This window comes from Bos taurus, chromosome 3 (genome assembly GCF_002263795.3).
Source record: "Bos taurus isolate L1 Dominette 01449 registration number 42190680 breed Hereford chromosome 3, ARS-UCD2.0, whole genome shotgun sequence".
NCBI lineage: Eukaryota > Metazoa > Chordata > Mammalia > Artiodactyla > Bovidae > Bos > Bos taurus.
In genome coordinates, this window is record NC_037330.1 from 86,532,473 (window position 1) to 86,546,115 (window position 13,643).

At 39.2% G+C, this 13,643-nt stretch overlaps 1 protein-coding gene across 10 annotated transcripts in view; it reads right to left on the reverse strand.

Moving 5' to 3' along the window:
- Window positions 1-13,643, reverse strand: part of FGGY (FGGY carbohydrate kinase domain containing) — a 523,600-nt gene that overhangs the window by 338,074 nt on the left and 171,883 nt on the right. For all 10 annotated transcript variants that reach the window (XR_003033849.2, XM_024989463.2, XM_024989462.2 and 7 more), the window contains one exon: window positions 57-172. Coding sequence is in view for 9 of the 10 variants with exons in the window: in XM_024989463.2 (XP_024845231.1) it covers window positions 57-172 (116 nt within the window). In the remaining variant the exon portion in view is untranslated. The remainder of the gene's footprint in view (window positions 1-56; window positions 173-13,643) is intronic.

The following is a 13,643-nucleotide window of genomic DNA, read 5'->3' on the forward strand; positions in this document are numbered from 1 at the left end:
ACCAATATCTTCATGTATACATACACATAATCAGAAAAATGTATATTATTTTTTACCTATTTTGCTGTAATTATCTGTAACCAAGTCTTCCAAACCAACCATCTTCCAGAAACTGTCGTCCCAGCCTTTCTCTGCAGAGTATGTCCATTTGCACACCAGGGAACAGAGAGACCTAGGGAAATAGGAGCGAGGTAGAACCAATAATAAGAGCCAGGCTTCCTTTATATTTTGCCAAACACTTGTTCAGATAACTGTAATAGTGAAAAAACAGAATAAACTGAAGTAATTATTCACCCCTGATTAAATCAAAAGTCCTCAGTGATATCTATTAATGATTGAGAACATCTTCTTTCACTTTCAAAAGGGTTGCAGCCCTTTATTTGGATCTGACTAAACAGTATATATAAATATTTGCATGTATATTTCTATTCATATTTATATGACATTTATGAGATAACCAGAAATTACAACAATGACTAGTTACCTGGGATCCTCCAGGCAAGAATACTGGAGTGGGTTGCCATGCTCTCCTCCAAGGGATCTTCCCAACCCAGGGATGGAACCCAAGGTATTCCACATTGCAGGCAGATTCTTTACCATCTGAGCCACCAGGGAAGCCCAAGAATACTGGAGTGGGTAGCCTATCCCTTCTCCAGGGGATCTTCCCAACCCAGGAATTGAACCAGGGTCTCCTGCATTGCAGGCGGATTCTTTACCAGCTGAGCTACTAGGGAAGCCCTGAGATAAACAGAAATTAAAACAATGACTAGCTATTTGATGATACTGCTGCTGCTGCTGCTGCTGCTGCTAAGTCGCTTCAGTCGTGTCTGACTCTGCGCAACCCCATAGATGGCAGCCCACCAGGCTCCGCCATCCCTGGGATTCTCCAGGCAAGAACACTGGAGTGGGTTGCCATTTCCTTCTCCAATGCATGAAAGTGAAAAGTGAAAGTGAAGTCGCTCAGTCGTGTCCGACTCTAGCGACCCCATGGACTGCAGCCTCCTCCAACCAGGCTCCTCCATCCATGGGATTCTGAGCATTATTATTAAGTATTAGGTATGAAATTGATACTTTTGGTTATGTTTTGAAAAAGGCTTCTTAGCTAACTGATACATATTGAAACACTGATGTATAAAATGATATATTATCTGGGATCTACTATAAAATAACAGTGAAGGGGAAGTGAATGACATTGCAGATGGAGCAGAATTGGCCATGGGTTGGTAGCTGTGGGGCTGAGGGTGGTTAAATGGGTGTTCATTATACGTCTCTATTCTGTACATGTTCAAAATTCTCTGTGATAAAAAAATAAAAAAAAGGTGCCTGGTATAGATGTGATCACTGCAGTCTAAAGCAATATTCAACAGGAGGAAGACTGAGTGCTAGATGGCCTTTTCCTTTCTGGCTTCATGTCTCATTGATTCCTTCAGTTCAATTCAGTTGCTCAGTCGTGTCCAACTCTTTGCAACCCCATGAATTGCAGCACGCCAGGCCTCCCTGTCCATCACCAACTCCCGGAGTTCACTTAGTCTCACGTCCATCGAGTCAGTGATGCCATCCAACCATCTCATCCTCTGTCATCCCCTTTTCCTCCTGCCCCTAATCCCTCCCAGAGTCTTTTCCAGTGAGTCAACTCTTTGCATGAGACGGAGCAACCCCACGTCCAAGGAGCGGTGGCTGCACGGGTGCAGGAGGGCTTAGAGGAGCTACTCCACATTCAAGGTCAGGAGGGGTGGTGGTGAGGAGATACCCCACCTCCAAGGTAAGAGAAACCCAAGTAAGATGGTAGGTGTTGCAAGAGGGCATCAGAGGGCAGACAATTCCCTCTTAGTGTTCTATATTCCAGCAGTAAACAATCCTTTGGAGTGCCCTGAAAAAGTCACATTCTTGCATACTTCTGTGCTTGCATACTTCTCTTCTATGTGCTTGAAAAATTCTTCAGCCTCATAACTTCCTTTAGTCTAGACCGAGACCTCAGTTCTAGTTTAGATGTTCCTGCTCTGACATCACAGAGCAAGCACCAAATCTATTAGAGACCTTATCACACTGAGTAATTAACTGCTTATTTGTTTATCTTCTTCCCAACAGCCCCAAGCCTTCCAATCTATTCTCCATTGTGTCCAGAGAAAACGTTCTAAAGTAAAATCTGATGGTACCAACTCCTGATTAAAAGCCTTCAATTGCTCCTCACTCCCTTCAGGAAAAGTCCAGTCCTCAGCTAGGCTTGAATGACGCTTTGTGATATGACGATGTTGACCTCCGGCTTCCTCTCCTGTCGTTCCTATCCTTGTTTTCTTCATTCTACACTAATGAATTATTTGAGGCTTTCCATAGTGGGCCTTGATTGCTCACTTCCCAGTGCCTTGAACCTCTGCTCCATTCTGCCCAAAATGTTCTTCCCTGTTATGTGTCTGACTGCTGATTAGCCTTCCTGACTCAGTTCAGACTCCCCTTTTTACAAAGCCCCAATGGAGGTCCAGCTAAGTCCAAAGCCTCTTCTCCAAGTTCAACATTCTCATACCCATATCTTAATACTTAGCACAGTCATCGTCCTTGCCCCTTCCCATCTCTATTTCTCCCACTAAACCAGCAATACCTTCAGAGGAGAACCTACCTTAATAATCTCCAGATCACCAGTATTCACATCCAGCCAGAGCTCAAGCCACAGTGAATACTGATCAAATGGAAGCTCTGGAGAATAAATGTAGTCTGTCCACATTACCACAGGTAAGTGATAAACCTGGAGAGTTCTTGCTGTTTTATAAATAAAGCAAAACCTATCTATTTCATAGAGCCAGCAGTTTTGGCCTATCTGATTCAGTCATTAAACTGACTCACTCATTCACTCACTCGCTTAATAAATATTTAGTATTCAGTCATTATGACCCTGGCACTATGCTAGGTGCTGGGGATCCAGTTATATGCAAAACAGTCAGCCTGCTGCTCTCCTACACACTAACGATATAATTGAGGAGACAGTGATCAAATAATCACATCTAAAGTCACATACTAACAAAAAGTTATGAAGGAAGTAGAGAGAGAAATGGAAAGTTTTAGCAGGAGAAACTGGCAGGAGAAAGAGGGAGAAAGTGTCAGGGAGGGCTTCACAGAAGACCTCACCTTCTGTGAGACCTCAATGCCTTCTGAAAGCAAACAAACATTACTTATCATTATTTTTTTCACATGTGGCATAGATGGAAGATTCTAGGATCAGGAAGATCCCTTGGAGAAGGAAATGGCAACCCACTCCAGTATTCTTGCCTGGAGAATCCCATGGTCAGAGGACACCGGCAGGCTACAGTCCATGGGGTTGTAAGAGTCGGACATGACTTAGCAACTCCGCCACCACCATAACAGACGACAGGACACGCTGAGCTAAGCTAAGTGGCACGGATATACTGAAGGGACACTAGTCCCATTGGAAACAATATGTCTGTGTGAAACCCTTCACCTGACTTAAGCAAAATAATTTTTTGAGGTATAAAGAAAGATGCTACCTATGAAGCATGTTCTGAAGAATATGCAATAGGATAACTCTTCCTGGCACAATGCCTGAAATTTTGATGTTTTAGAAGCTATGATAACTCACTGGAAAGAGCAATGTGATGAAACAATATAGTGTGCAAGGACTGTGTCTTATGATCCACCCACATAGGACAACTCTTCACTCCCCAAATACTCCACTCATTTGCAGACTTCCGGGACCAGCCTCTACTCCGTCCCATCTATCATTAACTCAGTGTTGCTCCATTCACTCATCCTTGTCTACCTGGAAAATTCCATGTCTTTCTCATGGTCCAGCTCTTCTGCACAGGTTTCCTCACTACCTCCAAGCTAACTTCCTGGCTATCTCCTTTGAAGTAGCATTACAACTTGGAAATACTTCACTGTATTTCTTAACAGCTGAGATAGGTTGAGTTCATGGCCCCCAGTCTTCCAATCTCTAAATATCCACACCCTTTGCCACTTAATTTGTAGTGTTGCACCTCCTTCTCTCAATCCCCACAGTGGGCAGAGCCTCCTTTCCTACTTCAAGATTTTGGATATTGTCACACAACTGGATTTGGCCAAAAGAGTGAGGCAGAAATAACTGCATTCCAGTTTCAAGTCTAAGCAAAAAGCAGCATTGTATGTTTCTGCTTGCTCTATTGCACTTCCGGTATTGCTGTGAGAAGATCATGCAGGGTTAGCTCACTGGTCCCAGGAGGAGGGCAAGAGGTATGTGGGTAGAGGAATGACCACCAAGTCCAGTCTGGATCACACATCCCCAGGCAGCCAAGACCTGAGGGAGTGAGTACAGGTGAGAACGGAAGAACCACCCTGCAGAACAGAGTCTACGTGCTGTGTCCATGAGGCAGATGAATGATTATTGTGTTGAACTACTGAGCACTGGTGTGATTCATAACAGAGCAAGAGTTAAACAACTCAACAGTTTATAGCATAACTAACTTATCCCACATAGACTGCCTGTGCGATCCTCAATAAGAGCAAGGAGAGGGATGTCTATCTCACAGCCAGTTAGAATAAGTGGCCAGAGAGTGTGCTTGGAGTAAAGATGACTGAGCCCAACAGGCAGGAACTGTTATAGCTCCAGGTGCCTCTGGTAACTCCATCCTCCGTTAGGTTTATCCAAACACTATGAGGGTCTATCTCATTTGGGTCTCTAAATCAGCTCTTGGATAAAATGGACGTGTGAAAGTGGCAGAATTGGCAAAATGTAGAGGCGTGACAGAGGATGAGATGGTTATTTAGCATCAAACTCAATGGACATGAGTTTGGGCAAACTCCAGGAGACAGTGAGACAGGGAAGCTTGGCGTGCTGCAGTCCATGGGGTTGCAAAGACTCAGACACAACTGAGAGACTGAACAACAGCAGCAAGAGAGTACAACCGAGGCCACAGCTTCTCTGGAAATCTCCAGGAGAGAGAGAGCAAATACAGGACTTCATCTCCTTAGTAAGTAAAGGCAAGTTCCCAGAAGTAGAACAAAAGGTCTGCCTCCCTCTGAGGCTTCTATGAAGACCACGTTTTGTCATTCTCTCAAGCGTTTCAGTGAACAACCTGCACTCTAAGGATAGCTATTCACATTCAGGCAAGCTGACCTATCGGCGTGTGTGTGTGTGTGTCTGTCTGTCTGTCTGTCTGTCTGTCTGTCTGTGTGTGTCTGTGTGTGTGTCTTTGTGTGTGTAGGCATGAGTGGGAGGAGTGATTTGTAGGATTAGAATTAAAGACAGGAACCTGAAGCTGACAGGGGCTCCACTAGCCCCTGTTTCCAAGACTGGCAGGAAAGGAGAGCTGCATCTGCCCAGGGAAAAGGGTCCCTCACGATTTGTTCCTTGCCAGCCAGAATACCATGGCAGAAACTGCTGTACCCTTCACTGCTTTCAGGTTTTTTAACATCAAACAGACACTAAAAGCCTACAGCCTACATGAGAGTTGAAAGAACATAAATTAAAGAGAAGGCAAAATGAAAACAACACCTAACTTAGGGGACTAGTTCACCCAAGAGAAGATTCATACAGAAGGCCTCCAAGAGAAAGGTCTCAGTGACATAGAAATGATGAAAAAATAATTGGAAGAGAATACCAATAAGGAAAGCAATGAGAAATCAGAAGGGAGCAAGAAAGACTCTGAACTAAAGCTATGAATTTTAAAATTTATTAAAAATTTCCTTAGAAGAACTAAATAAAACACTGGCATTGTTAAAAATTGAATTAATGATCTATAAGACAAAGTGAGCAAAATATCTTACTACTTGTAACAAAGACACAAAAGAAGAAATAATGAGAGAATCAATGAGGGGCCTTTTGAAGGACAGATCTGGCAGCTTAACACAAAAATAGAAGGAATTCCAGAACGGGTTTTTTTTTTTTTTAAAGGAGAAAAGGAAAAAAAAAAAGAAAAGTTGAAGGAGATACTCTAATTAAACAAATACAGTACTAGGTTTTTGTTTTTCTTTTTAAACTGGCTGAAGCAAGATTTAAGCCTGCAGATGAAAGGTCTCATTAAGTTCTGTAAGTGAATCCAGGAAATACTTGAATTTCAAGTGTAAACAGAAAATTATACAAACTTCCAGACAGAAAGAGTAAGTTAGAAATTAAGGCAAGAAACAAAGGCAAGAAATTAAGCCTAGCTAAGGAATTCTCATCTACAACTCTGGAATGTAGAAGATGGAAGAACAATGTACAGACCATTAACAAAAATGATCCAAGAATCCTATATTTAGGCAAAATATTACTCAGCTGTTAGGGGAAAGGAAAACATTTTCAGAGTGCAAGGATTCTAAAGTAAACTTCCCATATATGTTCTCTGAGGATAGCATTTGAGAAAGCACATAACCAGAAAAGCAATGGGTTCTGAGGAGCTATATCAACAGAGTGGAAACCAAAGACTAGAGGAAGCAGTGGTGGTGAAACCTGATGTTAATTCATATTCATTCTCTATGTATATATACATATGTGTGTGTGTGTGTGTGTGTGTATATATATATATATATGTATATATATCATAAATATTGCTATTGTTGTTATTCAGTTGCTAAGTGTCCAACTCTTTGTGATCCCATGCATTGAAGCATGCCAGGCTCCTCTGTCCTCCACTATCTCCCAGAGCTTGCTTGAATTCATGTCCATTGAGTCAGTGATGCTATCTAATCATCTCATCCTCTGCCGCCCCTTTTTCCTTTTGTCTTCAATCTTTTCCAGTGGCAGGGTCTTTTCCAAAGAGTCTGCTCTTCGCATCAGGTGGCCAAAGTACTGGAGCTTCAGCTTCAGCATCAATCTAAGAAAATAAAATCTACCACTGCTTCCACTTTTTCCTCATCTGTTTGCCATGAAGTGATGGAACTGGATGCTATGATCTTAGTTTTTTTTTTAGTGTTGAGTTTCAAGTCAGCTTTTTCACTCTCTTCTTTCACCCTCATTAAAAGGCTATTCACTTTATCTTTACTTTCTGCCGTTAAAATGGTATCATCTACCTATCTGAGGTTGTTAATATTTTTCCTGGTAATCTGGACTCCAGACTGTGATTCATCCAGCCCAGTATTTCACATGATGTACTCTGCATGTAAGTTAAAATAAGCAGGGTGACAATGCGCAGCCTTGTTGTATTACTTTCCTGATTTTGAACTAGTCAGTTACTCCATGTCTGGTCCTAACTCTTGCTTCTTGACCTGCATACAAGCTTCTCAGGAAACAGGTAAGGTGGTATGGTACTCCCATCTCTTGAAGAATTTTCCACAGTTTGTTGTGATCCACATAGTCAAAGACTTTAGTGTAGTCAAAGAAACAGAAGTAGATGTTTTTCTGGAACTCCCTTGCTTTCTCCATGAGCCAATGAATGCTGGTAATTTCATCTCTGGTTCCTCTTCCTCTTTGAAACCCAGCTTGTACACCTGCAGATTCATGACCTGTCCTTCTTGGGTGGCCCTGCATGGCATGGCTCATAGCTTCATTAATTTATGCAAGCCCCTTTACCATGACAAGGCTGTGATCCATGAAGGGGATAGTGTGTAAATACATATGCATGTGTGTGTGCACGCATGCATACATATATATATATATATATGTTTACACCACACACATGTATATATAGGTGTACACATATTTTATCTAAATAGATGATAATAATGTGCCAGGAATTTGCAATATTAAGTTTTGTTGAAACATAACAAGTATGCCATCTTAGAAGGAAAACCAAATGATAGTCTGGAACCAAAATATTAATTTAGCAAAACATCAAGTCAGACACTTGAAAAAGCATCCATAAGAAAAGGATTTTATGTGTATATGCACAGAGCGTAAGTTTAATGTTGGTTGTAAGAAATGAAAAGGTAATCACTAATGGAAACAGCTTAATAGAATGCTCAAATTAACAAATTAAACCAAACTAAGCCAAGAAAAATTAAAAGATAAGAGGGAGTAATGTAATATATACAGAAAAGAAAAATAAAATAGAAAGAATAAAATCAGCTATTTCAATTATTACAACATATGTGAATGAGCTGAATTCTGCCACTGGTTGAAAGATAATAATAGCCACAGTGGGATTAAAATTAAGGGATACCCTGTTTATAATATAAAATTTTTAAAATGTGTTAAAGAGGTGTTTTTTTTTTTTTCCAAAAAAGTCAACAAAAAAAAACAAATGCATATTTTAAAAATATCAGAGTAGAACACAAGACCAAAAATATTAGCAAGACTAAGAGGAAGATTCCAGTAACTAAATGCTCAATCAAAGAAGAATACTACTCTTTGTTAAATTTTATGAACTAAACAACATAATGTGAAATATATAAAATAAGCACTCCTGGATAAAAAATGTACTCAAAGAGAGACACACTTTATTTAAAGATGTTATTATTCTTTGATAATTTAAAGGACCAGGTAAAGCAAAACATTAATAACAATTAATTATTAATACTACTATTGAGGAATTAAAGACTCAATTGAGGAATTAAAGACTACTATTGAGGAATTAAAGACTCAAATACAGTCAACAAACTCAATTCCTTTTATTCATATGAGGGGAGAAAGGAAGAATGTTTTATTATTCAATACAAGCAGAGACCAGATGAGTAAAGTGGTATTTCATGGGTAAACTTAAAGTTTTAAAACACTTCATTTGAAAAGAAAGAAGTCTGAAAATTAATAACCTAAGCAGCCAACTTATGAAATTATGAAAAACAGTAAACAGCTGAAAGAAAGATCAAAAAGGAGTAGTAAAGATAAGAGCAGATGAAAGACATAAAATAGCAAGATAAAATTCAGGGGATTAACAGAGCCAAACAACGGTTCTATGAAAAGGCAAATTAAACAAAAAGGCGTCTGGTAAAATTGAGGAAGAAAAAAAGAAGAGAAGGCAAAAATAACAAATACCACGAATGAAAATGGGAGTGATAACTACCAATAAAGCAGACAGTAAAAAAATAAAGAAGAATTACATGAACAGTATTTTGTTAGTAAACTTGAAAATTTAGATGAAATGGAAAATTTACTAAAAAAACAGAACTTACCATAACTGACTCAAAAAAAAAAAAAAAACCCACAAGAAATCTTAGTGAATTTATTACATTAAAGAAATTAAAGAAATTAACCCAGCAGTTAAAAACCACACCTCAAATAAAGCCTCAGGCCCAGATGGTTGTACTGGAAAGTTCTAACAAATGTTCAAGGAACAGAGTACCCCAAAATATATATTTCAGAATCTAGAAGAGAAGGAATGTTCCCTAAGTTATTTATAAAGATACGGTAACTATGTTACAAAGAGCAAGCAGAGATAAACAAAAATCAGAGTCCACTCACATTATGAATGTGAACATAAAAATTCTGAATTAGACATGACCAAATTTAATATAAAAATGTGGGGAAAACACATCAAGAACAATATTCAAGAAATATTTAATAACAGAAGAACTGTGGATGTATTTTACCACAGTATTTTATTAAGAGAAAGAAAATGATTAACTTGTATCTAACAATAGAAAGTATCTGATAAAATTAAATGCACATAAATAAAAACCCATTGAAGTGGGAATAACAGAAGTGCAATCATGTGAGAGTATCAGAGACTGGATTTTACCACCTTGCCCTAAACAACTAGGGAACTCCGAGAAAATGTATGAAACAACTGTTTTCAGACTTCAACAAGACGCAGCGTAGGTCTCTGATCCCCGAGAGAAGGAAACAATGGGATGAGTCCTAAGATTGCCCGCTGGCTCTCTGCCTGGGAGAACATGCCAGACCACAAAGCAGAAAGAGAGATGCCAAGGAAAACATGGCAGCTTCATGAAGCTAAGGGAACTGAGATAAGAATCCAGAGAAGTTAAAGTGGCTGGGAACACAGCCTTCCCAAGAGGAGGCAGCAATGCACAATGAGGGCCTAGAAATTTGCACAAGAGTCCTGTGAAATCTTTGCTGATTATCGCAATGCAGATATGCATGCTGACACTCTTGAGATCTGCTAAAGAGTGAATGGGAATCTGTTATCAAAACAATTTCTGAGTTCACAAACAGCTGGGAATCACTTGAATTACTAAAATTAAGAATGGAACACCATCACTGATCACTTGAGACATTCAGTGGAGACCCCAAAAGGTATATGCCTTAGCAATGTGACTATACTGCCCATGTTACCAAAGTTTAAAAAGACTACAAAGGGTAAAACTAAGCCAAAAGTACATTAATAGGTTCCTATGAAAAGCAGCTCAACAATCCTTAAAGGAAGCCAACAAAATCCAGACACTCAACAACATAAAATTGATCATGTCAGCATCTAATAAAAAATATTTGAAGAAACAATGGCCACATTTTTTTTCTCGACTCAATAAAAGCTATCAATCCACAGATTTAAGCTCAATGAAACCAAGGCAAGATAAACACAAAACCACATCAAGATCGATTACAATGAAATTGTTTTTTAAATGAAAAAAGAAAAATCTTTAAAAGTACTCAGAGAAAAAGAAACATTACAGAGGAACAGGATAAAAATGTCTTCAGACTCTGCCAGAAACAACACAATCCAGAAGAAAATGGAATGATGTCTTTAAAGCACTGAAAAAATTTTAAAAGAAAAATCAATATAGAATTCTATATTCAGCAAAAATAGCTTCGAACAATTAATGTGGAACATAGGCTTTTCCAGACAAACAAACGCTGAGAAAATTCATTTCCAAGAAACCTACACTACATAAGAAATGTTAAAGGAAGTTCTTGAGGTAGAAGGGAAATGAGAATAAAGGGAAATATGAATGTACACAAGGGATGAAAAATATCAGTCAGTAAATATATGGGTAAATACAAAGGACCTTTTTATTTTAAAATTTATTTTAAAGATAATTGACTTTCAACCTTTATCTTTAAAAGATAATTTAGGGAAAACAATCAATGCCTTGAGGGATTTATATGTACAAAGAAAACACACAACAATAGCAGCATTAACGATGAGATATTATGAAGATAGATGTGATGGGGTATAAAATTATTTTAAGGTAATGGTATAAATGAATTTATTTGCAAAGCAGAAACAGAGACACAGATGTAGAGAACAAATGTATGGATATCAAGAGGGGTAGGGGTGTGGGACAGATTAGGAGATTGGGGTTAAGGTATGTATACTACTGTGTATAAAATGGATAACTAATGAGAACCGACTGCATGGCACAGGGAACCCTACTGAGTGGTCTGTGGTGACTCAAATGGGAAGGAAATTCAAGGATTAGGGGATACATCTATACATGTAGATGATTCACTTTGTTGTACAGCAGAAACTAACACAGCACTGTAAAGCGACTATATTCCAATAAAAAGGTAAAAATATTTGTAGACTAAGGACCATTTAATCCTGAAGGAACACAAAAGTTAAATGAAAAGCAAAATATTCTAAATAAATTTGATCTTTTATTCCCTTAAAGAAAGCTGTGATTATTTAAAATGCATATTATAAATCCTTGAAGAGCCAGTGAAAAAGATAAAATGAATAAACAAACTTGGGGGATAAAACAGAATACTAAAAAATAATACAGCAATCTAGCAGAAGGCAAGAAAAAGGCAAAATAACATAGAATATATTGAAGAAACAAAAAGCAAATAGCAAGATGGTAGATTAAAATCCAAACATTACATGTAAATGGCCTAGGGACTTCCCTGATGGGCCAGTGGCTAGGACTCTGCACTCCCAATGCACGGGGCCTATGTTTGATCCCTGGTCAGGGAACTAGATCCCATATGCTGCAATTCAGAGTTCACACGCTGCAACTAAAGATCCAGCGTGCCACTGCAAGACCCAGCACAGTCCAATTAATAAATTAACTGATGAAAAATATGTTGAAAAATGTAAATGGCCTAAAAACGTCAATGTAAGGACAGAAATCATCAACTGGACATTTGAAAATGAAAAATAAAATTCAACTATATGCTGTCTGTAAGAAACATCCTAAATATAAACATACAAATAGGTTAAAGAATAAAAAGGTAGAAAAAGAAGCAATGGCACCCCACTCCAGTACTCTTGCCTGGAAAATCCCATGGATGGAGGAGCCTGGAAGGCTGCAGTCCATGGGGTCGCTGAGGGTCGAACATGACTGAACGACTTCACTTTCACTTTTCACTTTCATGCACTGGAGAAGGAAATGGCAACCCACTCCAGTGGTCTTGCCTGGAGAATCCCAGGGACGGCGGAGCCTGGTGGGCTGCCGTCTATGGAGTCACACAGAGTCGGACACGACTGAAGTGACTTAGCAATAGCAATAGCAATATGAATATCAGAAAGTAGACTTGTCAGAACAAGAAACATTACCAGGGAAGAAGAGATACATTACATAGTGATAAAAGGGTCAATTTGTCAAGAAGACTTGTGACTTAAAGAAGAAATGATACTTTTGTAGAATAGCAACTTGAATGCAACTGAAGTCAGATTTCTTTTCTCTTTATTTAGCTCAGAACAAACAAGCAGTGTAAAAAGTGCATGTGAAATCAAGGATTCATGGTGGTATAATTGGATGTGGTTACCTAGGGTTGGGCTTCCCTGGTGGCTCAGTGATAAAGAATCTACCTGCAATGCAGGAGAATGCAGGTTCAATCCCTGGGTCAGGAAGATCCCCTGGAGAAGGAAATGGAAACCCACTCCAGTATTCTTATCTGGGAAATCCCATGGACAGAAAAACCTGGCAGGCTACAGTCCATGGGGTGGAAAAAGAGTTGGGCATGACTTAAAGACTAAGCGCCACCACCCAGGGTTGCCCTTGCTTCTTTTACAGGCGTGCCTGAAATTTAGTGGTCTCAGTGGCCCATGCTGATTAAACAACCTGACAGACTGGAGAAATCTAGAACTGTGGGCTTGCTGCATTTTACAAGCTTGCTGTATTTTGGACAAGAGTGTGTATGATTGGGTAAGGCCAGGAGGTTCCAAAAGATCTACCTCCTAATCATAACAAAACATTATTATTTTGTTTCATTTCCTGATGTTCTATCTGTTCTTCTGGGGAATTTCAGTATATAAGGCCTGGCCATGACCTCCCATAGCAGGGGCCATATCTATCTCATCCAACATGCCATTCCCTAGCACCAAGCAGAGTGCCTCTTTGGCAAATTTTGAGTGCTCAATGAATGCTTATTAGGGAATGAATGAGAACTCTAGGAGGTCAGATATAGAAGGAAACGTTGTGGTTCCTAATCACTTTTGAGTTATTTATATTCCAAGGCCCAAATCTTTAGCTATTGCCTTCTGTGCAAGTCCTAAAGGAGACAGAAGTGAGATCTCTGGAGGGTCCAAGGTCAGTAGCAGAGCGCTGGGCTCCTTGTACAGACCATCCCCCTCCACAGAACACAGACAGCTCTGAAAATGCACTGTGCCTTCCTTCCAGATTGAGTTGGTGTAGTGTATTCTTGGTTATCGAAATACTCATAGCTTTGGGACTCTGAAATGGTAATGGACTTTGAAATGTGTGAATCAGCATGATACGTAACTGCATGATCTTAATTACATAAAAATGGATGCTTAGTTGTGAAAATAAACAAGTGAAACCTAGAAGAACACATCAAAGGGTAAACTGCTTGTGATTAGGAATGACTTCATTTTTTGCTTCTTGTGTTTTTGTTTCTCATTATGTACGTGCTAAGAAATAAATGTTATCTTAAAAACCTTAAA